This window comes from Scatophagus argus, chromosome 18 (genome assembly GCF_020382885.2).
Source record: "Scatophagus argus isolate fScaArg1 chromosome 18, fScaArg1.pri, whole genome shotgun sequence".
NCBI lineage: Eukaryota > Metazoa > Chordata > Actinopteri > Scatophagidae > Scatophagus > Scatophagus argus.
The window spans coordinates 3447502-3475167 of NC_058510.1; the positions used below are offsets into that span (position 1 = coordinate 3447502).

General features: G+C 42.0%; 1 protein-coding gene across 7 annotated transcripts in view; it reads left to right on the forward strand.

Annotated features, from left to right (window-relative positions):
- The window catches only part of LOC124049492 (trichohyalin-like), a 140353-nt gene that overhangs the window by 85012 nt on the left and 27675 nt on the right, over positions 1 to 27666 (forward strand). For 3 of the 7 annotated variants that reach the window (XM_046371191.1, XM_046371192.1, XM_046371194.1), the window contains 2 exons: positions 503 to 605; positions 3711 to 5334. In XM_046371191.1, the coding sequence (XP_046227147.1) occupies positions 503 to 605; positions 3711 to 4085 (478 nt within the window). In that variant the 3' untranslated portion in view covers positions 4086 to 5334. Of the gene's footprint in view, positions 1 to 502; positions 606 to 1869; positions 1979 to 3710; positions 5335 to 27666 lie in introns of those variants that run through there. The other 4 variants (XR_006841412.1, XR_006841413.1, XM_046371195.1 and 1 more) reach the window with 2 other exon arrangements.

Here is a 27666-nt window from a genome sequence, read left to right on the forward strand (position 1 = left end):
TGAAGATAGCAGACCCCAACATTTGTTTGTCATTTCCCAAAACGTTTTTAATAAACAGTTAAAATCTTAAATGGCTTCTTGTACTCTTAATGTTCCCTGGCTGCGCTTGCGTTCGTTTTGTTTTTACATTTTTTTTTTTATGTGCACTTTCATATCTAATTTAATGATTTCTGGAACCCATTAGCTCACCCATCTTTGAGTTTAGTAATAACTTAGAATGAAGATGGTTATAATGAAGTTGTTGTACACCAACTTCTTTATGCCCCAGATTTCAAGGACTTTTGATTGAAGCGCTTTTGTCTTGCAAATGCACTTTGCAAAAATACTGAATCTAAAGTATTACGATGTATATGCTTTTTATGGTACTCGGGAGCCAGTTTCAAGCACCAGCTGGAAAGTAAAGTTTTTATTATTCTGTTTTCATAAACGAGTACAGGTGCTAAGATTCACTGTTAAGACGTCGTAGTTCTCATATGTGTTTGGGCGCATGGTTGTGTTACAGCATGGAAAAACAGGATTGTGTGGCTCTAAATCTCAGCAAAATCGAAGACATGCAGACCAGACTGCGACGCAACCTGGAGGCCATCGGAATGCTAAATCAACAAGTAAGAGCGCACACACACGCACACACACAGTCCTGGCAGACCTTTTACCCAACAGATACAAACACACACCTACACACTGGCCCACCTGCTGTTGAGCTCACACAGAAGAGGAAGCTTTCATGTGTCCAACTTCAAACGCACACGCGCACTTACACACAGGCACACGCAGACATCCATTTCCTCTTCCTACGATAAAAGTGAGAAGTCGGCAGCAGGGTGGGGGTGTGCGTTCAGTTCAGGGAAAGGGCGGGCGGTGGAGGGGGGGGACAAATCGTATCGGGAAAAAACAGTGACGTTCCTTTCCACTGGTAAACGATATCCCTTTCATGAAACTGAGAGAAGGATGTATATCAATACAGCCGTGCTGATCTCTCCATGACAGCGTAGGGAAATGGCCTGCTGTGATAAAACAATGTGGGGGGAAAAACACAGAGGAATATTCTGAGGAAAAGCTGACATTTTTTAGTGCGTTGAACTTCACAAGAGTCAACAAATCACCAAAGGAGAGACGAATCAAAAGTACTGCTCAACCCCCTCAGTTCTCCAAAACTCCAAGGCCTGGGGAACGACTCACCCGACTTTTGTTAGTTTGTGGAACGGCCCGCTGATTGACGGGGTGTAATGAAAGCCGGTACTTGTTGAAGTTTTTAATGCAGTGTTGTTTCAGTGAAAAGCAAAATAGCATCAACCGCATGTATGAGTCGAGGAAGCAACAGACGCAGAGACAGAGAGGGGTGTTGTTTAACAGGTCAGGTGTGTAATGGTACCTCTTAATCTCTAGTGTGAATCATTACACATATCGATCCAACACAGACGCTCTACACACACACACAAACAAACAAGCACACTTGTAAAGGATAGGATATAGACAGTTCATTTACACAAGCTGTTCCCTTCACTGTCCGCTGGACTCAGTCACATGCACAGATATCAGTAAAGAAGCTGAATGGGTTGTCTCAGTTTGCCTGTGTGGAAAGCGTTGGGTTATAAATCAGGTCTGTGTCTCTGCTTTGGATCAGTCTCATTTACTCATAGCCACGAGGCGCGTATTAACACTAGCCGTACAACACACACGCTCGCGTGATTTCCATCCGACTGTCAAGCGAATTTCATGCAAACGTTTGAAATGTCGCACAAAATTAGATGCGAATTAAGTGATTTCCCATCATCTGGGATGAAGATGAACGTCAGCGGAAAAAGCTGAGAGAGATTCTTTCAGGACTTGATTAGCATTAAGCAAGCTGTTATTGTGCTTTTGCGTCAGCTGATGTCCAGGTTGTGTCCATGCTTTCATGCAAAGATGAGAAAGAGATGCCTGACTGCAATGTTCCAGTCCATCACGCAAGCAGCTGCAGTGGGTGATGGACTGACAGGTACTGTGCAGTAATTTCAGATTTCAAAAACTTCTTTTGCACTGTTATTCTCACTGAACACATCATCCTTCAAAAAAGTAACGAAATTTAAAAACTTTTTTGCTGATGAGAAGAAGTTTGCTGTCTCTGTTCTGCTCTTCTAGCTCAGTGATTTTCATAATTCTTATTAAAATACTTGAATAGAAACCCAGCTTTACAGAAGAAAAAGTGCAAACACCCCCACGCGCCGGCAATAAAACACCCCCCTCCGTGTCTTTCTGTCTGTCTTTTTCTTTCTTTCTCCCCCCACTTATACAAATCCTTTTCATCCAAACATATGCACACCAGTTCACCCACCATATGTGAAGGTTGAGGAGACAAGCTGTGATTTTTAATTTCAGCCCCCCCTCGGTTTGCAATTAGGAAAGCATCCAGAGCGTCCAAAGACGGGGAAAATTAAACAGGTCCCCTTGAATATACGGTTAATTATAAATGTCAACCTCAGTGTTTTTCATCTGGAAATTCTATTGCTTTTGGCATAACATAAAATGAACACGTAGGATGTTTGCCTGTTGAAGACAGAAAATTCTCTTTAAGCGTCTTAGGACAGTTTTGACACATTGACATGCCATTGGCTCCTCGAGGGTTAAGCCTAAGACCTTGCTATTCCTAGTCATCAGATGTAATACATTCGCTCAGATTTATTAAGTGTGTGTGTGTGTGTGTGTGTGTGTGTGTGTGTGTGTGTGTTGTCTGGAAGGGTAATGTTAGCAGAACCCTCCGGAAATGTGTCTGTCTCATCTCCGTTTGTGTTTTTCTCTCAACACACACACACACACACACACACACACACACACACGGCCAGACATGTCGATGTGACATCATTCTTTAACCGCAGCTTTCACACAGACACACACACACACTGAAAAAACAGATGTGGATGAGTGCAACTGTCATTACCCGACGTGTCTCTTTGTCTCTCCATCCTTTAATTTCTTATTTTACTCTTCCTTGTAGCTAAAAATACATAATTTCAAATCTTTTATTCTCTTTTATCTGCCTTATTACACTTTTTAGACTGGCACATTTTGCATATAATTACCACGTTGTACAACAAATGTAAATGCTGTTATTTTTTTGCATTTAAAGGCACATTTTAACTCCCACTCCTCCCAGTCTTTATCCAAATGTTCTTGTCAAAAAAAAAAAAAAAAGAATAAAATAAAACGCCGTCAATTTTTGCTAGTCTGTAATTGTGTTTCGGGGGCCCAATCATGTTCTGATGATGTGCGATTTGTTTTGTGTCACGGATGATTTTGTGTCAAATCGACCTCTAATGATCGCTCAAATTGGTTGTTTTTATGTAGAAATTTACACCATCGCATGACTCCCACTTCCAACTATTTCAAACTGTGAACACAACACTCCCCTTGAAACGCCGCCATAGCCCAACCATTTGCATTTCTGTTTCAACAGACATGAAAGTAGCTGTGAAAGATGAATTAAGCACATAATGAGGTGTCAACTACCTCATCAACCTGATAGCTTGTTGACTTTCAATGGTTGATATTTATTGGTAACTTCAGATGATTTTTTTTAATTTGGTTGACTTAACTAAACGAGTTTGATATTAAAACTTGAAACTTAACACAGTACTTCTTTCCTCATGGTCACACATGTAGGCCTCCTTTCAAAAATGTTGTCCTTCTCTTTGTCTCCATCTGTCCATATGTCTCTTTCTTTCTCTCTCCAGTTAAACGCACTCAGTGGGGAGAATAAGCGGTTGCGTAGGCAGCTGGAGGAGGAGAGGTCGATGCGACTGCTCCCTCCTCCTCCTCCTCCTCCTCCTGCCTCCCAGCAGTCCTCCTCCATCCACCTCCCCTTCTCCCTGAGTGCCTGCCCACCTCCTCCCTCCACCTCCCTGCCCACATCCCTCCGCCTCCCTCAGTCCCTGAACCTGGACACAGGGACAGGGGACACTGATGGGATGTTAACCCAAACAAAGCAGAGCAGAGCTGGGTTAGAGAGATCGGGTGAGTCCCCGGCTTTGGATGAAGTGTTCGGGATTAAGCCGACTGCCTCTGAGGATGCTTGGTCTGGGAGGACATGCAGGGATCTGACCAAATGAAGCCCCCTGAAGACTTTGACCTGTCATGACTTTTTGACCTCCAGCTCCTCACCAGGGAGCAAACTCAGTATGAGGTTAATGTCCTGCAGGTCAAAGTCAAGTCCCAGGGTGCTTTTTGCCTGAGGGGGCCCTCCAGAACCGGCGAATGATGGAATTTCATCAGAGTGTGAAAAATCAGCACCAAAGTGTCTCTAGAACTGTGTAATGAAGACATTTCTTTTTAAAATGTGCACCCACAAAATGCTGCAATGCTCAGAGCAGCAGTGACTTATAATATTCGCACTAACTTCTTTAGGTTATTGCCTTGATTTGCAACATAACTGTAGCACTAAGCACCAAAATATTTTTTTGCGTTTGCACTTATTTAAGAATCCCAAAAGCTCTGATGACCTGTGGATTTAATGAACTAAACAGACCAAGTGAATAACTGCAAATTCTTTAGTGTTGATGAATGTGTCTTCCACTGGAGAAGCTTTGGGTAAATGAGGAACGGCACATCATCAGTATCCACAGACATACCTCAGATGTCGAAGGGAATGGCTGTAACACAGTCTCTGCAGCTGTGCGCCATGTGTCCTGCATCTCCTGCGGTGAATGTGGCCGTGTGTCTTTATTTGTGAGTACATTATGTGTCTGCATGCTTCTGTCTCTCTCTAATGCCTGTGGGTGAGTGTGTGCTTGTGTGTGATTAAATGTTTATTATGGTAGATGTTTTATATTTTCGTTTTATACTTTTAAAAAAGTATTTATTGATTTTCCTCTTTTGCTGTTTAAGCCCCACATGTTGTAGAGATAGAAAAATAAAAACAGATACATTTGTGAGCAATCAAACATTTATAACTATTTTTATTTAATCTGTCAGTATGCCAACAGTATCTTATTTCTACCAACTGCGTGTGTGTAACAAGAGACAGACAATGCTACCTGTTAACATGACATAATAAGGTATTCTTACAGTTTCACACGGCTGCCGAGACACTCAAAGATGTTGACAAAGGTAGGATTTTCAAAGCAGCAAAACCTCAGATGTGGTTCTGAAGCAGGGACGAAGGCACATTCATGTCATATTGACCTGCCTTCTTTATGTTCGCATCTGCAGGTGCCTTTGTTTATACATTGATAGTGGCTAAACAAGACTGCTGCTCATACGCACAAGCAAAGATGGGGAAAAGAAGCATACAAATAGCTGAACTTAAACATAAGGAGCATAAGCACCATTATACTGTGATAATGAGAATTCTGGGGAAAGCATGTCTCAGGCCTCATCTTCATCCTCATCTTCACCTCTCACGATGTCTCGCCCCCCACTGCCCCCCACCTGTCTTTCCAATCCCCCTTTTTTTATCTTTCATTGGCTCTGTGCATACATAGCTGTGGTATAGCCGGTCAGGATGTCATACATTTTAACAACTTCGAGCAGAACTGCATGTCCTTGTTAGCTTGGTTTTTTCCTCATTTGCCATGTCACACTCAAAAATACCCTTCTTTTATGTGCAAACACACATGCGTGCACCCACTCACATATCTACATGCGTTTATATTCTTTCACAAACACACACACTTACACAAACGGCACAGTCATTAAAAATGAAACCACAGGCTTTTTGAAAACTCCCAGGACTGAGGGAAAAGTCAGCGGCGCGGCGGTGAAAAGAGTCCCCCTGGAAACAATGAGGAGAATGATCATTTGTTGTTCTTGAAAACCCGGTGAGGTTTCACAGAGGTTAAGCTTCCCTTTGATGTGTTTTTAACTCGTTTCAGCTCCGTGGAGGGATTAGTCAGCCTCTCTCACACACACAAACACAAATGCACACATGAGCACATACAGGCTCTTAATTTCCACACTACGAGCTCTTCTCTCACAAAGGCAGAAAGCACAGAACAGGCTCCTTCCTAACCTAATTTCACCAAATGAGAGTGGGTGGTACTTCACTGCTGTATGTGTGGTCCCTTGGAAATCTGTGGTAAACCAGCAAAATATTGCAAGTCAGTATTCTCTTTTTATTCCAAATTAGCGTCAGGCTGTTTGTGAACAGTGTGGGCCCTCAACCACGACTGAGATGGAGAAAGAGAGACAGAGTAGCTGTTGATCATCACAGCAGTCATTACAGTGTTTACGAGGCATTATTTGATCCCTATTTCAAGATACAAATGATTGGAGTGCTGGTGTGTGTGATGTGTGTTTGTGTGTGTGTACGTGTTTGTTATCAGTTCCAGTCTGGGCTTCCCTGTAGGTCTCTGTGTGGTTGCCCATGCTAATAATCCCACAGAAGGATTGCATTCGCAGCCCATGTCGTAAGCAGCCCTGCAAGAAATGGTTCTTAATGTTTGTTTTAATCAACTTGGAGCACCAGATGGGTGGAGACAGATTGCACCGGGGCAATTCTTTAAGACGATTTGCAGTGATAAAGTGAACCCACCAAGAAAAGCGATTTTCATTTTATGTTTACATCATATCTCGATCATTTGCTGTGCTCACTATTTGCTGTAAGATTCTTGCAGAAACTCACTTTAAACGGAGCAAATAGGTTCCATTTTCAGTCTGATTTTATTTGCTTTACTTGAACAAAACGTGTTAATCGATAAACCTGGTGTTGGTCGCATCAGTAAAATGGTGATAACTGCTTTGGCTCTCAACTTACAGTAACAATAGTAAGTACATTATAAAATTGTCACAAATTTACAACCCATATATCTAACACCTGGAACAGCCCTTTTGTCATGTGAAAATGCTTCAGCTGAGACCAGCCCAGTATCCTGTCACTGTTAAAATGACTTTTAGAGGGAGAGACACTTCTGTCACACCACAAACAGAAAATGACAGAGCAGCAACAGAGAGTGAGAAAGAGATAAAACTGACAGGAGTGTTGGCAACGTGCCTCCTCTTAAAGTTAGGTCACTCAAGAAAAGGAGAGCAGGAACACACAATGTTTCACTTGTAAAAAAGGATGGTTTTTGTTATGTGGTTACTTTTTATAGACTATAGAGCTACACATATAGCAGAATGCTGACGTTCTGTTGGTGCAGGTGAACAGGCTGTAGACTGAGATTCATTTTCACACTGACAAAATGTCCCAGCAAAAGTCCTCAATACACTCACACTCATTTATCTACATTTTGTATTCAATTTTGTCACATATTAAGGAGTGAATCAGCGACAAATCATATCTTACATCTGTTTATTATTATTTGCTTATATGGCCTCCACAGTCAACAATGAACTGTGAACTCTATGTTTAATAATATGCTTCTGACTATTTCGCAGTTTTGGCCCCATTTCAGTCGTTCTTTCACATATTTTGCCTGCTTTGTCTTGCCAGTAGGGTCAAATATTGTGCAGAAAACTGTTTAAAAATGATTACATTTGCATACATGATGTCCATGCAACTATATCCTTTGAACATACAAACGGATAGTAAGAGAAAGTAACATGCAGGCATTAGAAAGAAAATAAATATCCAGATAATTAATTTGCATGTGCAAGATTTGTATTCAACAACTGTAGTAAAGTCATTAGAATAAAGCTTAGCTTAGTATCAAAGTGTATAGTTCATTAAATATGTTTAAACAGCCGTAGTTTACAGTGTTTTATAATGATTTCATTTGCAGCATGTGTGACCCTATTGGGAACCCTTTGCATTGCCAGAATCATGCTTATGTATATTCCATTAAACATTACAAGAACACAAACATACACCCCACAACCAGCTGTAAACTCAAAAATCCCAGAGGAGGACTTGAAGCGGCCATAACCATTTAAATGACTCCCTCGCCCATTACTAAGATAAATAAAAGAAAAGAGAAAAGGTATTTTTGTATTTGTAGAAGAACTCTTTGTTTTAAGCTGTATGTATTAGTCAAGCTTGAGAGTTTCTGTGGAGTAATTGTGGAGTACGTACTTTTCCTAAAGTAGCAATGTCCAGTGTTGTGTTTGGTGCGTTTACAGTGCATCTTTTTGTCATTTTGTTTCAGTGAGCGGAGGCGGGGGAAGGCAGTGGCTCTTTCCTCATGAAAGGAAAGAGGAAGGAACAGCAAAAGTAAACCTGGAAGGGAGTCAGAGGCACAAAGCAGGGACTGCAATACCCAGAAGCACCTGAATTGAAAGCTAAATGGTATGATAAGTTAGTCTGAGGGTGATTATGTGCGATTGTTTTCTGATCGCTGTGGGAAGGACTGCAGGATAAGGCTAAAATCACAATCAGGAGGAGCGAGTTAGATCCCAGATTTTCCTGCTGACATTTTTGACGTTTTGGCCAGTTGATCAGCAAACTTGTTATGTGATGAGTTAAAGCTGAATTAATCGCACATATCCATGTGTCTCTTAGCAAAGGAGAACTAGCAGTACCAACTACCAGAGACTGCTTCTCTCAGTGTGATGTTTAACTTTATAGACCGTAATGTGCCTTTAAAAGAAAAAAATCTTTGATGAGTATCATTGATTGTCACTTTGAGATGTTCCTGTGAGTGGAAATTGAAAGCCGTGTTTCTCTCCGTCTCTGTCTCTCACTCTCTCTCTCTTTCACTCTCTATTTACCCTCACTGCCTGGAGAAATGACTATGGGGAAATCATAAGTTTAGCTCATAAAGGACCATAAATGTATTGCCATGCAATCAGAGTGAAAGGAAAGAAGAAAAAGCTACACCATTTTCTGGAAAACGTAAGTGAGCAATAAGGATGATCAATGATATGTAGACTACAATTGGATACTCTGATAGCAGGAAGCTTTCTAATTAAAAAAAAAAGTTTTGAAAAAACACGAAAAGATCATCGATTTTTATTTAAGAATGTACTCCACTAGCAACCTTTTATAGTAAATGTCAGTTGTTTTGGTCAGGATTAAGGTACTACACTCCATCATAAATATAGTATATTTTAATGCTTTAACGTGGAGTGTAGCAGCACACAGGGGACATATGACAGATTATTGTGTCCACATTGTCATCCCTTAATGAATAAGTTGACCATCAGACCAATTTCTCAAAAAATGTTTGTGTCTTCCCTCAAGGAGGAAAGGAAGAGGTAAAAGGAAATGGAGAAAAAAAAAGGTACAGTTTAAGACAGTAGGAAGCCTAGAGGGGAAAAAGAGATTACGAGACAATTTGAGGGAGATGGAAAAAAAAGCTGAGGACTACAGGGAAAGAGGAAAGGAAGTAGTAAAAGAGTGATGCATGAGGGAAGAAAGTGAAGGAACGTTGCTGGGGATTTGGGGAATAAGTTTGGGAGTGAAAGGGAAAAAAGCAGAGTGAGAGACAGATGCAGAGGGAGATGGACAAAAGCAATGAAGGGAACGAGGTTCAGGGAGAGCGGAGAGGTTAAGATGGGGAAAAGAGGAGAGAAAAGAGGAGGAAGAGAGTAATGGGACAGAGGGAAAGGTGGTGAGATGGAAAGAAAAGTGTAAGGGTGAGAGAAACGTGACGGGAAGAAAAAGACATGGTGGAATGAGGGAGACACTGGAGGTTTAGCCAGGGGAAAGATGGGAAAAGAGCAGAATGAGAGAAAGAAAGAATGAGAGAGTAGTGGGAGATTTAGGGTATGTGTGGAAGAGAGGGTGCCAAAGAAGAGCATATTGTCCTTATCGGCCTGCTCCAGAAAGCCTGCTCCCTAATGGGGCCGGTGTGAAGGGGAAATGAGGACTAGGCCTGATGCTACCTGATTAGCCATCGACTCAAACACACATCAAAGGCGCGGGAGGGGAAGGAGGAAGTTGTGTGTGTGTGTGTGCGCGAGCGCCTGGTTGTGGGCTGAAGGTGAGTCACCATCACCTCATTCAGTGAGACCAGGAATGAAAATCACTCTCACTTTCCCCACACACACACATGCAGACACATGGCCATTTTCTTCAACCTTGAAAGGGAAAGCTGCTCTGAATAAGGAGATCCTCTGAATGGGGTCACGGAGGAGAAGGAGGGGGAGGAGAGAGGGGAAGGAGGGGTAAATAGACAGAAAGGCAACGGGAGGCGTGGATACAGTGGGAAAGGGAGGGAGCAGGGAGGAAGAAGAGAAAGGGAGGGAGACATCAAAAAGAGTCATCATGCTCCACATTAAGGAAATAATGAAATTTGCCTTTTATCTAATGACATCTTGGGACGGCTCTGTTAGTTTTCACATAAATTACAGCAGGCCGGACTGCATCTCTGAGTCGCTGCCTCGGCCCCAAATCATCCACACACACATACCTGCGCGAGGACACAAGGAAAACACAGGTTCAGGGCGATCAGTGGTGCAGCAGCAACCGGTTGGTGTCCCTGTTTGAAATTCAGCACTCTCAGAGACCTATATCCTTTTCTATTCCACACCCTGAATTCATTACCGTCACACACACACTCACACACCTATAATCATATTCATCATACTCGCCTGAGCCTCCCCTACCTCGCTACCTAAATTTCAATCCAAGGGAGCCCCAATATGGCTGCTGATGACCTTCATTAGTGTCCCTCTTTCTTTCTCTTCACCATTCTACTCACTGCATTCGTTTTTCATCTCCCTCACACTGTGTATGTTCACAGACATAGCCACTCTTTGTGTTTTTTTTTGTTCTCTTTCTCTTACTGTCACACTTATTCAAACACTTTGTTTCATGTCTCTCTTTCTCTCACGTATTCTCTCATGCACTGTTTCCTATGCCTTTTCTTTCTGTTTCTCTTTTCTGCCTCTTTTTTTTTATCTGTCACTCTTTTCTCATTACTCCCTCTCTCTGTTTCATTAGCATACAGAGTAAGAAGATGGCGCTGGGGGTAATCTGCGCGAGTCGGCGGTGACAAAATGGAGGGCGTCATCAGAGGTCGCGGTGCTGTCATCAACTGCCAAACCTCTGCTGATGTCTGCCTGTCACACACTCACACTCATGCATGCATCACACACATTTGCAGTGCACAGGGGAGAAAGAAGGAAGCATGTATCCATAATCAGGTGTGACACATCACAGCGTAAATGCTGCAATCTCACCTGACAGCCGTGTACACATGTACACACATGCAATGTTTGTGTTGTGGACCACCGCGACAGAAACAGACATTGACAGGTATCTGAGTACATTCTGCAGCAGCTTTAATAAATACACCTGGTTTGTTTTGTTTTGGCTTTTTTCTAGTTGTCGAATTTATCAGCGCTTTAAAGGATGTCGATGTGGGAGGCGTGGAAAGGGAGACAGACTGTGATTCCCTGTCAGGAAGTCTTTTTAGTATCACTGATAATCAGTTTATTTTAAATCATTCAAAAAAATATTTCTCACAGAAATATCGCTATAGGAATTGTTTGGAAACGGGCAACCTACTGTATATTCAGCCGTCCTACCCAGAAACATAGCTGTGTACAGTAGGTCACATGTGCATGCGGCTTAACAACCCACGCTTATGTTCATCATTAGGTGGCAACCTCGAGTGGACGCAGTAATTTTGACGAGAGCAAAACAGCTCAGGTAACGTAGTATAACGAGCGATAAAGTGGGCAGGAAGTCGACTTTCACCAAGGAGACTTCAGTTAACGTCCCATGTAAAACCAAAAGTCAGTTTTGACTTATTTTGAACTTGTGTGCATACGTTAACTTAACCTAAAGTTGCAGCGTGGAACTTTTATCTTCCCTTTGTGGTTGTGAGAGTTATTACAACAACACTGTGGGCTACAGAGTACAGAGTGCCCTTCTGTGTGCAACTGTACACACTGTCTAGCCCTGCTTCCCTGTGACATCACACATGCTGTGAAAGACGACCAGCTCTGATTGGTTGGAGACCAATGTTTAGTCATGTCTCATGCCAGGACATAAAACCTTATGATGGTCTGATCTGACCATTATAATTGAAATATCATGGAGTCTGAACCTGGCAGAACTAAATTCACCCTCTGACCGTCACAGAAACCTTGATTTTCATTTTCAAATCCTCTCGAGTTGTTTAATTTTTTCCTCCTCACCAAGAGTGAAACTGCAAAGTCGCATGATGGTGTAGCAGAACTGAAAATCGTGGGTGTGTGTTGATCGGTTATTGGCGTCCTTCTCTGTTCTTGAATGGAAATTTTTCACTCATTAATACGTGCGCTGGCTCGACAAGACAACTATGTTTCAACAAAGAAGGTGGAGTGTTGGTGTATGAAGGAGATGGAAGAGAAGGGAGGAAAGGGACACTGCAAAAGAATAAAAATGGCTATGAGGAGTGGTAGCCAAGGAAAAAGAAAGAGGACAAACAGAGAGTGAAGGATGAATTCCCAGGAGGCAGTGTTAAGTTGTATTGGTGTCTGGGCTTGTCACTAATAGTGTCCCTGCCATGGTTATGAGAGCTGGAAATACTTTGGTGCTAATAGACAGATTATGGAAAGAAACGAAGCATGTCCTGAAATCCTCTTAGCAAGACTTCACCTTTTTATTTATTTATTTCCTGCCATATTCCATTCTTTCTTTCTTTCTTTCTCCCCTCCTCTCTCTACCTCGGTGGCCTTTGCATTGTCTCGCTGAACATGTTTCATGTTTTGTCTGACGCTTGGCGGGTGGTGTTGTCTCTCTCTCACTCTCTCTCTCTATCTTTTTCTGTCTCACACGTTTTCAAAAGGCACTTTATTTATTGTCCCGGGGGAACACTACATTATGCATTAACCTGTTCAATTATGCATTCATTTATGCAGCCGTTGCCTTATGTAAATGCACTTTATGATTAAACAAATTGTTTCGCTGTTTGGCCGTGTGTTTCCCACATTGAGTGTTTGCCAGTGACATCATGCAGCAGCAGCAAGAGACTCCATGCCTGTAGTGTGCATGTGTGAGTCCTATTTGTGCCCTATTAAAGTGGTGAAGAGGCCTTGGAGATGGCAATAACACTGGTTTCACAGGCTGAACAGGCAAAGACGAGGCTTCCCTCAGCTTTTATGTGTTGTGCCAAAAGGCCACTAAAGAGGCCAGCTGGAAAAAACAAAACAAAATAAACCAACAAGCCCCTCAGGAAGTCAGCCATTGCAGTTATGTTATCCTATGTACCCGGACACCCCACAATCCACAGCCTTTACGCCAGACTTTTTGCTCGTATTTGGAGGCCTACCTTGGATGTTTTTCTGTGTGATAGCTGTTTGGTTAAATCCCACCTTATTTCAGATGAGTGGTTCCTAAGAAATATACAACATGTAATAATAAGCATGTGAGGTTTAGTACAAATTAACGGAGTTAATAAAAATCATGTTTCTTATCCAATTAAGAAGAAAATGTACAAAATACAATGTTCATGAAATCTCTCTTGCTTCTGTATGCAAGCCACAGCAAAAGTATGTTGATCTTTAAAAACACAAACCTTCACCTCAGCTCTGAGTGACTGAGTTCAGTTTTTATTCATCATCAACAGGAGGATCATTTGTGACTTTTGTTTCTGTAGCAGCGAGCACACATTAACCAGCTTTTTTCAACTCACATTAAAACAACAGCAGTTCTGAGGTGCTCTGCAGTACTTTGCGAGAGTGTCAAAGTTTAACTGTTTTTTGGCTACATTTTTGCTGCAAAGCAAACAGTGAAATCACAGTGGGTACCTCAGCCATCCTATATTTATACATGAGATCAACTAAATGGACGTGAGTCAAAAATGAAGCTGTTTTACCACAGCAATATCACCGTGTCAAAAACATGCATTCTTATAAGCAGAACTCTGAAACAGCCGCTAATTTAAAACAAATACCCTTAATAGGCTGTGTTACAATGCCATCCGAGGCCTTGGAAGTCTCCTGTTGACTAAAGACTAGGGGAGTTGCAGCAGACATCTTAATCACAGCTTTATATAGCCTTTCTCGCATCTGACAAGAGAAATGAGCAGCCATTTAAGACAGATGAACTGTGTCTGGATGGCGGGTAGACTTATCTAAACTGCAGCCACACCTTTGATCTACTCCAGAATCTCCCATTGGTTTCCATCTGATACAGGCTATCTGATTTACCCACAGCACTGAGGAATGAGGAATTTTAGAGGAGAAAAGATGAATGGAATATGCATTAAGGCACCTTGACTGTATAGTCACTGTATTTTTCTACCTTGCCCCCCCCCCCCTCGTATGCAGCCATTCCTCAATCATGCAGTTGTAACAGTGTGACTGTGCCCCACCCCACCACCACCACCCTCCTCTTCTTTCTCTCTGTTCACTTCTATCTCTCACTTCTTCCCTGCCTCCTCCCTCAGTGCTCCACACTCTCGCTCCATCTCTGCCGGGGTGTGAGTGAGTGATGGAGTTTTAGTGGACCCTGTGAACAGTCCTGTGGTTTTTCAGTGCCACACATCAGAGGCAGAGCCATTAGCCCTCTGCATGCTTCAGGAGTTTGGCTTGGCGGCGCACCAGGCCCTAACTACCTCCTCTCTAGCACTCGCTGCCGCCAGCGCAGGCCAAACTACCTGAACCCCATTTACAGTATACATGGAATTATTTTGATGTCCCACTGTTTATATTTATATTCATTAACCTTTATAAGGACGTATGAGTGTTATTATTACATTAATTTTCTGAGCGTAACCTGACACAGAATGACTTAAAGCGAGTTTATATTGGCTGTTTTGAAGGAAAGTGTGTCCCTATCTGCATAATATACAGTAAATCTTCATTATCCAAACCTCAGAAAGACGGTTCAGACTGAATGGCTGGAGGAACAGGCATAATGAAGAGAATATGCTCAGCAATGCAAAGTTATAGTCTGATAATTTTGTACATTAATAATAAAGCTATCTGGGACTTGCATCTGAGGGCCATAAAATTATGTGAGCTTTATGAGAAACTGGTTCCTGGTAGAGATACTGGACCGAAGGAAGCAGGAGAAGTATTAAGAAAGGATAACACCCATGTTTGTGTGTGATTCATGTAGTGTTACATATGTATACGCTGGTGCACAGTATATTATGTGTGAGAGAAAACCTTTCCCAGCCGCCTGCAGCCCCTTGTGCGGTACTTGCAATTTCACGTGGAGTAACTGTAATTAAAGACAGATGAACATTGGTTATCTGGTTTAAAACACTGCAGGGTCAAGATTGCACGAGTGTTGGATAGAATGAAATATAAACATCCATGTATTATTTACTACATATTAAAGCGTATGCTGTATGTGCTCAAAACTGTGGCACTGATGGTTCTGAGGTTTCCTCAGACTGCAGATATTTCAAAAAATGCTGTTATTGTGAGTTTTATAGAGCTTTTTTTTGTTTGTTTGGTTTTTTGTTTTTTTGGCCGTTCGTTCTCACCTTCAGACCTGGGGTCATTAAAAAACACTAGACGTCTTCTCATTTGGGGGGCCACCTGAAACAAGTCCCTGACTTTTTCTTTTTTGTCCTGAGACATATGGTAAAAACAGCTTTATTGTGACTGGCGGTCTGATGGAAGTAGGAGGGCGTCAGGAGTCACTACGGTAGACAGATAGCCTCAGGCTGTGCCACACACTGCCTGCACTGTGTGTGTGCATGTCCATGTGTGCATGACCGTGTGTGATGCTGCAGATGTACAGCATATACACGTATCAATACAAAACACATTTTTTAAGCCTGCATTTTAACTATGCTGCTTTATGAAATAGTAATCACTGAAATGCTACATTGGCATAATTTATTACATTTCTAATGAAGGATGGGGAAACATGCACACTCCACACATCATGTTCCAGCTAATTCCTGGACATTACGAATGGCTAATACACATCTGAAGGAGCTCTCTGGTGGTGTTGCAACAGAATAATTTATCAAAACAAATCTCCATTTTATGCTGTCCTTCAATTGAATGTGACCAGCACTAAAAGATGCAATACTTAGGCATGCAATATGCATGAAATTATGCTAATGCACAAAACTTGCATTCATTTATATCAACATATGGACACATGTGTAATTTTATTACTTAAATCTGTTAAGTGTAGACTAACATTGAATGATTCACAACATATAGATACATTAAAGCAGAGTCAGCAGCCGCCCTTTCCTGATTATGTGTCACTGGCAGGACTAAAAAGGTATTAAAATGAAAGACTAGGGCAAAAGTAACACAGATACATTAGGATGTCATCAATCCAAATTTGCTGAAATGTCCACACGAGTCTGGTAATTTCAGGAGGAAGAGTAGTCATTAAAATATGCTGCAATGCAAAGACATGCTTGAGAACTACGTGCTTTTCCTGTGTCGTGAACTTAAACTTGAACTTTGCAGAGTTTGAATATTTCTGTCTAATTCTTTTGTAGTTTGAATCAATTAACTGTTTCACTCTGCGATTCTTCTTGTGTGGTGTTGTTAATATTTTATGGTCTCAGTCACCTCCAGCGAGATTTTTGGCAATGAACTGCACGGTAATTTAAATATTTATATGCACGCATTTGAATCAGTCATTAAACTGATGCACCACACTTGTTTTATCATAACAGAAATCTATATCTGAATAGCAGCACTGACTGTTTCCTTAGGAAACTTGGATCAAGTCAAAAGCTATAGCTATATGCAATTATATGCTATATACATGCTGCCTAAATGGATACTTAGGGGTATACACACTTTCCGCACACACATATGCATATTCCAAACATTCAGCATGCTGGTGACACCCCAGTAGTCACATGCTTGGCTATATATCTATGATAATGGTTGCTATTCTGATTATCAGAGCTATTTACTTTAAATGGGTCATTATCAGTGGAAGACTCTACCTTGCGATGGTGATGAGGGCTTTGACAGATATATTGCCAAGCGGGAATAGGTGGTGATGATGAGCCGCAGAAGTGTCCTACTATTCTGTGCTTTCATTCTCTCCTTGTGTCTCTCCACCTCATCGTCGCTTCACCTCTTTGTCCTTTGGTTCAATTTACGAATCACAAGTCAGGAGCAGTCAAGTGCTGCCATTCCGCCGCACAACGGCATGTCGCGGAATACTAAGAGAAGACAGTGGGAATGTATTAGTTACACAAAGTCTCTGCTGTGTTTTTATTGAATTATGAAGAATTTATGATAGCAATTTGATCTGGTGCATCACTTTCAGCTAGGCTCTTGTTCTGCATGTTTAAGATATAGTGCAGCACTTGAGTATCTGTCTCTTCAGGGAGTTGGCAGGGAGCAAAGCATGCTGTGTGATGCTCTGCTCATCCTAATCACAGCTTTGACTCTTCAAAGAAAATGTGATGACTCAAATTCATATTTGACATGGTAATAATAAAACTACTTAAAACTATAAAGTCTCTCCCAATTCCCCCATTTTCATAAGCTCATGTTTATCTCCCCATTTTAATTAGTAAGTGGCATTAATTTCTGCTGTTGCTTTTATCACCAATCATTTACAAGCACAAGGATGATCATGTTAATATTACCGAATTATGGAATACATTCCCTAGGTTAATTAGGTTGTTCTTTTTAATTAGAATGTAATTGTGAGAACTGGTGTCGTTTCAAGGGGAAATGCAGGCCATCAAACAGCACAGGCACTGTGGTTTGAATGTGGCAGAGACTGTAGGCAACAGTGCCCTCTAGACGTCAAAAAGGGAACTGCATATTGTCTCTGTCCTGAGACTGGCCCTTTTTTCAGGGTTTGTGGAATGGCTTTTGTGCGATTGCACTCTGTACTTAAGTATTTCTGTGTCCATGCATTTGTAGAATTTTTTGAAGTCTTTTTTGAGTAATACACCAAAATGAAAACAAAAGAATCTTTCATTCAGAAAATACTCCGGCACATAATGAACACTCACAGAACGATGATCATTTCTGGGGCCTTTTTTTGGACATAATTGTGACGTGTGCTAACTTCTCTCTTGTTATAACTAGATTGGCAATCACCTTTGTGTAAAGCATGGATGTATTATAGAGCAGCTTTTCCGCTGACTGAGACATAATTTTAATTTTCAATTCACGAGTCGCTTGATTCTCAAAACTGTCTCAAAATGTTTTTAAACAGAAACTGCATGAACTGTAAAGTCAATTCTCAGTGTACGTGGACTGGCAAGTTTCACACAGAATACTGGACCCTGACTGGCTTCCAAACTACAAATTATGCTTTCAGGTGCCACCTCTTAAATTCAGATTTTCACTGGGCACAGGGAAAATTTGCACTTTCAGCGAGTGAATGTGAAAACAGGCTTATAGAGTCAGACTCTGCACATCCATCATTCTGCACAGCTGCACTGCAAAGCTCAAACATCCAAACGCAGGTTCAAGAACAAAAACATTTCTGACTGGAGGGGGACTTCAATTTAAGGCTGAGTTCAGGCTGAGAACACCAAGATCATGTCATCAGTGTTTTCAGGAAATTTGTTCAGTGGCATTAGGAGGACTTCACATTTTATGAATACACGCACACACACATACATACTGGCTCATTTTAATATGTCCAGAATGTGTACCTTAAAATGTGATCATTTGGTGGCTAAAACACAAAAACAGGGGAGGAGGGAAATTCTCTTCCCCATCACAGCTTTGAAACAACATTTAGACCATAATGCAGAGAGACAAAATTTGCCATAATGGAGGCATGTGGTAGTCCAGGCAGGCAAAGTCACTTTATAGTCCACAACATCTCTCACAATAGGTGGTCCATATCAGCTTTTCATTCAGTCTGCACAAAACAAGGCTGAGTTCTGCATCCTTGCTTCTACGCTGCTGTCTCCTCTCAAAAATGGAAACTTCCTCAGCCCCCGCCTGTGCTGTTTTTTACGTCTATGTGTGCTGTTTTAGCAAAGCGGAGCCTCATCATGACATTGAAATGCATGTTGTTGTAATGAATGAAATATAGTTAAAACATCATAACATATCTTATAGATTGATGGCTAATCTAAAATGTTTTTGTGTGGTTGTGATTGTTTTGGGGAACATCACACTCACAGTCTCAGTATTTCTAAAATCCTGGAGACAGCCCTGAGCTTAGCTATGGTAGTTTTGCGTCTGTCCATATGTGGACTTTGTCCTGTACCTTTGTCTGTCCGTCTGTCTGTGTGTGTCTTTTCTTACAACTTAATCATTCAGTGCAGTCCCTCACCCACCGTCAGACCCACAAACAGCAAACATAGCGGGCCACAGGTAAACAGCATTATCTCCAGGCCAATCCTTCACATGGGGTAAGGCAATTACAAACTCTGCATGTCACCCCGCCATGCCACCTACCTTACACACACTCGCACACACACACACACACACATCTATACAGACACACCCCTCAGGTCTCGAACCAACCCTGCACACTTTCTCACTATTTCATCTCTCTCCTTCCCTCTCCCTCCCTCTCTGCATGTCATTCTCTGTCACTCGCCTTGTGCAAAATTGCACTGAGGCGAGCTGCCACAGTATTGAGGAATAGTGTCATATACTGGCAATTTCCTCCCTAGGTGTCAGGCATACTTTACCTTAATATGTCTGCAGCGACTCTTAATAAAACAGTCTTGTCTATATACATATCTCTACCGCAGCCCGGCCTGTGCCACACTGCACACGGCACTCAATAGCATGCTGTTAAATATTTACCTCCGCTGAATGTCAACGGAGGAGGAGTAGGCGGAGAGGAGGAGAGGAGACAGAGGAGAGAAATGGAAAAATGTGTCCCCGGTTGGTGTTTTAGCTGTCTGGATCTGTTGCAAGGCAGTCTGGGAGAAATTCCATATCAGCTCGCGGAATGTTTTTGGATATCGTGACGCCATATCAATGTAGTCTGCTTGCTTGAGTGGGGGGAAAAAAATATGGCTAGAATTGGAAATTGAAAAATAGTTGGGTATTTGTGACTCAGACAGGAAAAGGGAAGTGTTTGGTTGCACAGAAATTTACCCTGCCTGTCTGCCTTGTGTTCATGATCTCCAAGCCTTGCGCACCGTGTCAGACCTCAGTGTACTGACAAGCCTTTGACTCAGAAATGAACAGTAGGTCCCCTGCAGAGAGTCTGGGCAAAACTTATCAACGCTAACCAAGAAAGACAATTGTGGGTTGGGATCAAGCCATGCATTGCATGATTTCACTGTTAACCATGCTTTTTCTGGCAGATTTTTGTATTTCTGAATCCCTCATATGCTGAGCTGTATTGTGCTGGAGAGTCTGGAAAGGAAAGTTTCAGTGCTGCAGGGACAAAGAACAAAAATAGACATTTGACACTTGACCCTAACTTCCAATGTTCTGGCAGGCATGTTGGATGTCACCTATCTCAGAATGGTTTATGGCTTGTTTTAGCTCGACTCTGGCTTTCTTCAATGCTGTCACATGTAGAGAACTGATAAAACTGCAATATACACTGTTATATTCAGCGAGATAACACAGGAAGTGCTGTGTATGTGTCTTAGCTTTCAGAGGCATGGAAAGCTGAAATAATCCTGCTGTATATACAGTAGTTACCCTGGATAATCGCTAATACTGTGATTTATCAAACTCATTCCACCCTGGGTAGCTGCATGTCACAAACGAAAATCCACTGTCCAACCCTACAAACTTAAACACTCAGCGGTGGTGTTCATTTGAGCGAAAGTTAGAAAAGTATCTCCTGGATGTTAACTATGTGGCAGGTGATCCTGATAATAATCATGAGCTTGAAGGAAGGAGAGCTAACATCTCCTTTAAGTGCAGATTCTCCAGCTCAGGCTTAGAGGCAGAAATATTCTCAGCAAGGGGAAACAGAAAAAAGGGAAGAAAAACGGCGGCTGGGTTTTTAATGACTTTCTGCACATTAGAATAATCTGTCATTTCAATTAGCGGGATTGTCATCTATGAGATGTCTCCTGCTGCACTCACACATATACACACCATGCGTGCACACACACACACACACACACACACACACACACGCATACCACACATACCTATACCTTGAGGTTGTCATCTGTACCCCTCATGGGAGAGAAGCAGGGATGTCAAAGCAACCCCCCACCTCACCACCACCACCACGACACACACACACCACCAACACCACCACCACAACTACACACACACCATCCCTAAAAAACAAAGCGAGGTTTCAAGGGAAATTGCTTGACAGCAGCTTAAAAGCCAGTCAGGAATAACTTATCAGGCGAGGGCTGCCATCGTGCCTCGCGGGGTCATTTCATTACGATTACCTTACCCTCCTTAACTCAAAGAGAGTGAAGAGAGAGAATGAGTAGGAGAGAGAAAGAGAAAGGGAGGAGGTGGCTGGGGGTGCAGGTGGTAGTGGTGGTGGTGGTGGTGGTGATGGCAGGGAGGGGGTAAACTCTTCAAGAAAGATGGATAGAAAGGAAGCCAAAGTTTCAGAAAGTGCTTAACTTTAACTTTTCTTCTTTCTTACTCTCTGGTTTTTAAACTTGTCTCAGTAATGAGCTTACATCTTTTTTTCTTTTTTTTGCTGCCACCACATACAGTATATCATCTGCTGTCTCCCCTCTTCTGCAGCTTTTATGGGATGTTTCAAGTGACAAAAAGAAAACACATGAACACTTCATTTGTTTCTTTGTTTGTCTTCGGGTGCTTAAGGTCAACATTTAAATACAGTGGAACATATTTGACCCAAGACCTTATTGGCCTGAGAGGCTTTTGTTGTCGTCATACTGCGCATGCACCAACAGAGAGAATTCAACCAGAGAGAACTTGCCCTCATGTCCAGTGCAGCAACTTCATTAAACGTTGGGTTTTTTTGTTTTTTGTTTTTTTTTTTTTGGTTATTGAGGATTCCTTGACCCACTTTCAAGCTGTTATTACTTCTGTCTAATTATGTTTTCTGGGGTAGGAAAGCATGTATTTCTGTTTTTTTTTTCTTTTATACCTCAAGGCAATTAAGTGGCTTCCAGAAAATAAGGCAGTATGGCATGTAGGGATGATGTTATGATTGCTAATTATGCTCTGATGCAGCCCTGAGAAATGTTCTGCGCTCTGGCTTTTGTCCGGCCGCCTTTGCCAGGCCCAGATAATATTTATGAAATGTAGACATTCTTGGGGCTGAGGCAGAGTCTTTATAATGGGAGACAGATGGGGTCTGCTTTGGATTAAGAACATCAACTACACTATCTGTGGGAACACCTTCTCTCCACGTGTGTGTGCACTTAAAGGCCTGCATGCGTTTGCATCTGTGCGGGGGGGTGCGCACCCAAGCGTGTGCTCATGTGCGCGTGTGTGTAAACGCAATTGTCTTTGACAGCCGCAGTTTAGTTATTTTTTAATGCATTTCTGAGTTATGATAACCATCTCTCAGTCTGCCCCTTCCAATGCCTTATACATCTGACAGTGGAAATGGGAATAATTGTACAAAAGCACTTCTCAATAACAACAAAAAAATCCCTTACAATTACATAGCTGGAGTTTGTTTGGGCCAAAGCTTTGTTATTGCCAACAACCAAAGATATGTTTCCGAGTAAATGTTTCTCCGGTCCCGATTCATCAGAACCTCCAGTACCTCATTGAGATGAAGAGATATGCAGTACGAGGGGAACTTTCGGATAATAACCCTCTGACAAACAACACTGTACCCTGCGCTGTACTGTTTATGCTGCAACCCTAATGACATCAGGCTAACACGCTAATGACTGTGTGATAATTCCAAAAGCATAATTTTCAGAGACGTTCAGCAAGCAAAATGTTGTTCTATCTGTCTATTGTTTTCTGATTTAATTAAGTCAATGCGATTCCCAGAAAAGGGTGAGGACAAGTCAAGGTATCGTGTTATGTTCACTGCCATGAAGAGAAGTGTATTATGCTCATTAGAGTCCAGAGTACCCATAAAATCATGAAGGCTCAGGATTCATATAGATGGTTTCTCGTGGCACTGATGATAATGACACCGAGATATCAGACATGACTGCCTATCGCTCTTCCTCCTTTATCTCTCTGCATTCTCTGTCTCTTTCTTTACTTTTTCCTGCATGTTTCCCCTCTCTCTCTCTCTCTCTCTCTTTACCTCTTCCTCCAATCCTCCAACTGTCTTTCTTCTTCTCTGTTCCCTCTCTCTCTTCCTGTTTCCTCTTTCTATCTCTCCTCCACAAACACCTCCCCTCCCTCCGGAGCAGAGCATGACAGGATAAGAAACATGTTTCAATAAGACAGTCCAGGAAAGGAAGGATTGATAGTGAGACAAAGGACGGCTTTACTGCAGTATATGAATACGTGTGTGTGTGTGTGTGTGTGTGTGTGTGTGTACACCTAGATGTGTGTCTAAGCATCCGTACATGCATGTGCTCCTGTCTGAGCTGTACACTCGGGTATTTCAGCTGGAAGAGACAGAAAATGGAGTAAAACTTGGATGATTGCATTACCATTGAACGAGGCTCAGATTCAACCAGCAAAACACTGCTTCTATGAAATACGTTGGCTGAAATTCATAAAGACACTAACACTCCAGACCTGAGCAAAGGAAATCAATATTTTTGAAAATATTTTCTCTTGCTTGAACTACTTTAGGAGTGCTGGACATCACTTTTCTTACACTCTAAGATCCTAAAAACTCAAAACCTCCTCAGTAAATTCAAATAAAACCAAAAACCTTTTTTAGCAGATCTGATTTCGCAGATGTGTCTTCTCTGCTTCAGAGTAAGTGCTGTAATAGCCATACGCATGTCACAGGCAAATCTCCCGCTGACAGTTTCAAAGACAAGAGAAACAAGGTTGGATCAAGTCTATTTTGCCCAATATTAATACTTATCCTCCACCAAATTGAGCAGATGGAAATTAAGTGAATCTATTGAGGCCATATTAGTCCCATTTGGGTGAGTGTCATTGAAAAGATAGTGAACAGAGCTAAGTGGAATGACACTTTCAGCTCAATGAATTAGGCACAGTTAAGGATTAGCCCACAATGGAGGTCAATTGATTAACAGTGTTTAATACAGTGTTGAATGTTGAAGTGTGCACAAAGTGAGTGCAGAGGGGAAGAGAAGGAGGGGGAGGTTCACGTAAAACATGGAACCGATTTTCTTTGTTTTTGTTTATTCTTATCTGTCGTAGGTCAGGTTCGCGCTGCACTAACTAGTGTGTTTTCTCCCCTGTTGAGATTCTGTTTCTGGAATCTCAACGACTTGGATCTTCCCTCTTTCATCCTCCTTTCCCTCTCTCCTCGCAGCCTTTTATTTCTCTCTCCGTCCACCGTATCTTTCCTGTCATATCCCATCTTTTGCAGTTTGCCAGGTTTCATCCGCCAACAATGGGGGTGAAAATTACATTTCAGCTGGAACGTTTCATGTTGCAAAGCACCAGCTGGTGTAATCTTTTTTTGCAAAGGTGAAAACATCAGGCTGCATTTGCTGCACTTCATGTATGTAAATCAGAACAGCGAAGCACACCTTCTGAGGGCCAGCTAGACGGTGTGTTTAGACTGCTTAGAGAGACTGATACAATGTAAGCTCTCTGTGTGCGTGTGTGTGTGTGAGCTCGTGGTTTTGCCTGTACACGAGTGTGTGTGTGTGTGTGTGTGTATGGGCCTGTGTTTATACCCTTTAGTGACAGCCTCAACATAATCTGGGCTTGCTCTACAGGCATGGTGGGATGATACTTCAAAGTAAGTACCTGCTAACAGACATTAGTCCATGTAAACAGGGCGTACTCGAGCTAAGCTGGGTGTGTGTGTGTGTGTGTGTGTGCGCACACGCACATATCTTGTTTGTGTGTGCATATGTATGGAATATTAATACAATTATGCCCTTGTGAGGTGTAGTTTTATGTCTCTATGTGCATTTGTAGTATTATGTCATGCTGTGCTGGACAATTCGGCATACACACAAGTGCATGTTTAAGCACATGTGTGTGTGGTGTGGTGTGTCTGCATGTCATATTGTCTCTGCAGTGGCAGGTGAGAGAGTCAAATGTAATGAGGCTGCATCCCTTATGGTTTAAACATGAGCACAGAAAGATGAAGACAGAGAGAGGGAATCAGTTTAGTGTCTTGAGGCAGAGAAATAAAGAGGGACTGAGCCTTCAGCTGCGTAACAGTTTGCCACATTTTACTGCAAGGAAAACCCTGTGATGAAAAAAAAGATGCCTTTTTGCATCTTTGCATGGAGTCATTTTACAGACTTTTATATAGCCTGTGCTGGAGTGCATAAGACATGAAAAAGATCACAAAAACAACATTTCAAGCTGTCTGTTGTAAGCGTACTGTTAGGATCTTTAAGCTTTAGTCAAGGTTTGACACCATTCTGAGGCCACACATGAGTGTAATATCGCAAGTGGCACATATGTCACTGTATCCTGAAATCTATCCCCAAAGTATATTTTAGATATTATTAAATTTCTTTGTCAGATACAGTTTGGAGGAAATTTAATTTCTGCCCGGATTATGATCACTGGCAGCATTTTCTGCAGTGCAGGAGATGTTTGAGGATATTGTTATACTGCACAAAAGTCAAACGGAAGAGGTTGGTGCACATGGCTCTGTGTCCAAAGCACAGGATATTAATACAAGAGACAATAGTTTGCATGTTGTGACCGACTGCAGTGTTGAGTTAAGGCGACTGAATCACTTGGTGAGGGTTAGAGATGTGATGTCTTGTTTTGTGTCATTCTACAAACCTGCACTGACTTTTTCAGTAACCAAAACCCACGATCTTACCTAAACTCTGACCTTTCAGATGCCTGAATGTCCCCTGATAAAAGCCCCCTGTCCCTCCTCAGGTCATTCATTCTTTTGATCCCCATTGGGGGTACTTCTTATTGAATAAATTTAATGCATTTCATAATAATGGTATAATTTAAACTATAGTTACTACACATGAAACTCGTCAGTCATTATTCCGTCATTGCCATAATCCAGGGGTAATTATGTTTCTTTCTTTTATGCGTTTTCATTGTAAATAAAAACAACTTTTAGGAGACGAGTCTTCATATGATGAGTGATGAAATAAAGTCAGCGGTCAAGCAGAGTGTCCATCTCTTTGAAAAATTATCACGAATCAAGTGAAAAAGGAAACCCAATCCTGAAACAAGAGAAGTAATCAAGTGAAACTGGATCAGAGACAAATCAAATAATCTCATCCTTCTGTCATTTATTTTCACTTTTTGCAAGAGAAAATTAGATTTAAAGGCTCAGTATGATTCACTCACCCAGGGTTTCTGTTAAGGCAGAAAACCTCCAAGTCCAACACCTTTGCCCCATACTTCCCAGTGCTGCTGACAGCATATATACCAAGCACACTTATCAAACACCATTATCACACCTTTGGATGTATTGATGGTCACCCAACCTGCCTAAACCAGCCTGTTCATCACAGTATAACCACATTTCTTCTTGAAATAGAAATGAGGGAGCAGATGAGAAGAGGGTGTAAAAGAATAAAAAGCAACCTTGCAGACATCATTCTCACACCGAGACCTTTTTTTTTCATAATTTGCCTTTGTGTGTGTCTTCCACCCAACGTACGTTTGCACTCTCTTCTTTTGAATGCCTCCTCTGTTCCTCCTTTCTGTCTTTAATGTCGTCTCTGCTCCATGTCCGGGCTCGTCCCTTATCGCTCCATGTTCAACACAGGCTAAGGGACTCCTCTTCCTTTTCCCATCCTCCCTCTCTCTCTTCTGCCTCTTCATCCCTGCCAAGACAATAGGCAGGCGGGATAACCCCTTACTCTAGAATTAATTATCTGCCCCTTTAATTCTGGGCCACGCTGATTAGCTCTGTATGTAAAATGGACTCTATATTAACATAATATTTGGCTATCTCCTCTAAACTGAGGTCCCTTGACCTTTTCAGCCTCCTAAGTCTCTCTCTCTCTCTCTCTCTCCCTCCCTGTCATCTTTTACTCTCAGGAGGTACCTGACAGTCCCAGCCTATGAATGTGATTTGAAGGGGCAAATTAGATTTTGCTTCTCTCTCTCTCTCTCTCTCTCTTTCCCTCACGTTTCCCATCCCTCCCTCCTCTGTATGTGTATGAAACTAACGACAGTTCATTTGGAGGCCTGGGTATAATTATGTGTGCTTTTTTCCCCTCTATCATTGACTGCTCTGATGGCAAGGCTGATATGCTGTGTTAATATAAACGTTTAGCCGGGTTATTATAAGCCCTGAGAGTCATAAAGGACAGCCAACCTGCGCGCTGATTGTCTCCCATACAGGACGTCCACCTTCACTGTCTGCTGCTATTCTTTCCCCTTATCGCTGTCCCCCGTCTCTCTGTTCCTCTGGTTATCACTATCTTCTTGCCTTTTCTATCTTTGTCTATGCCTGATGTAATGTTCCCCCTGCACAATTAGAGGGACCGGAGAGTGCTTTCAAATCAACTTTCTTGAATGGTCACGAATGGTTGGCACACTTAAGCTGGCTGCTGTAGGTCTTGTCATTTGGGGAAGCGAGCACTGGTGTGTTGCCCGAGATCCAGAGAGCTTGGCACACCATCACCAACATGGCAGATCCATCACGTGGATGAACAATGCAGCTGCAGTTGCTCCAGCCTTAAATACTCTCGGTTTCCCACAGCCTCAGATGTCACCTTAAACAGCTTGTTTTGTTGAACTGCAGTACTGAAGTGAAGTTTTTACATTTGAGTCAGGGGAAAAAGAAAAAAGTGATCACTCATATGCACAAAGCTATTAAGATTACTGTATCACGTCACAAAGTTTGCTGCTGTGTTTGATTTTAGTGTATTTCCTGCTCCTACATGTTAGCTTTTGGAGCCTGACCTTGAAAACAGCAGTAAACAAAACTGCTGACTGTTCTTTACTTTAGAGTAGAATTTAACAGTTTGTAAG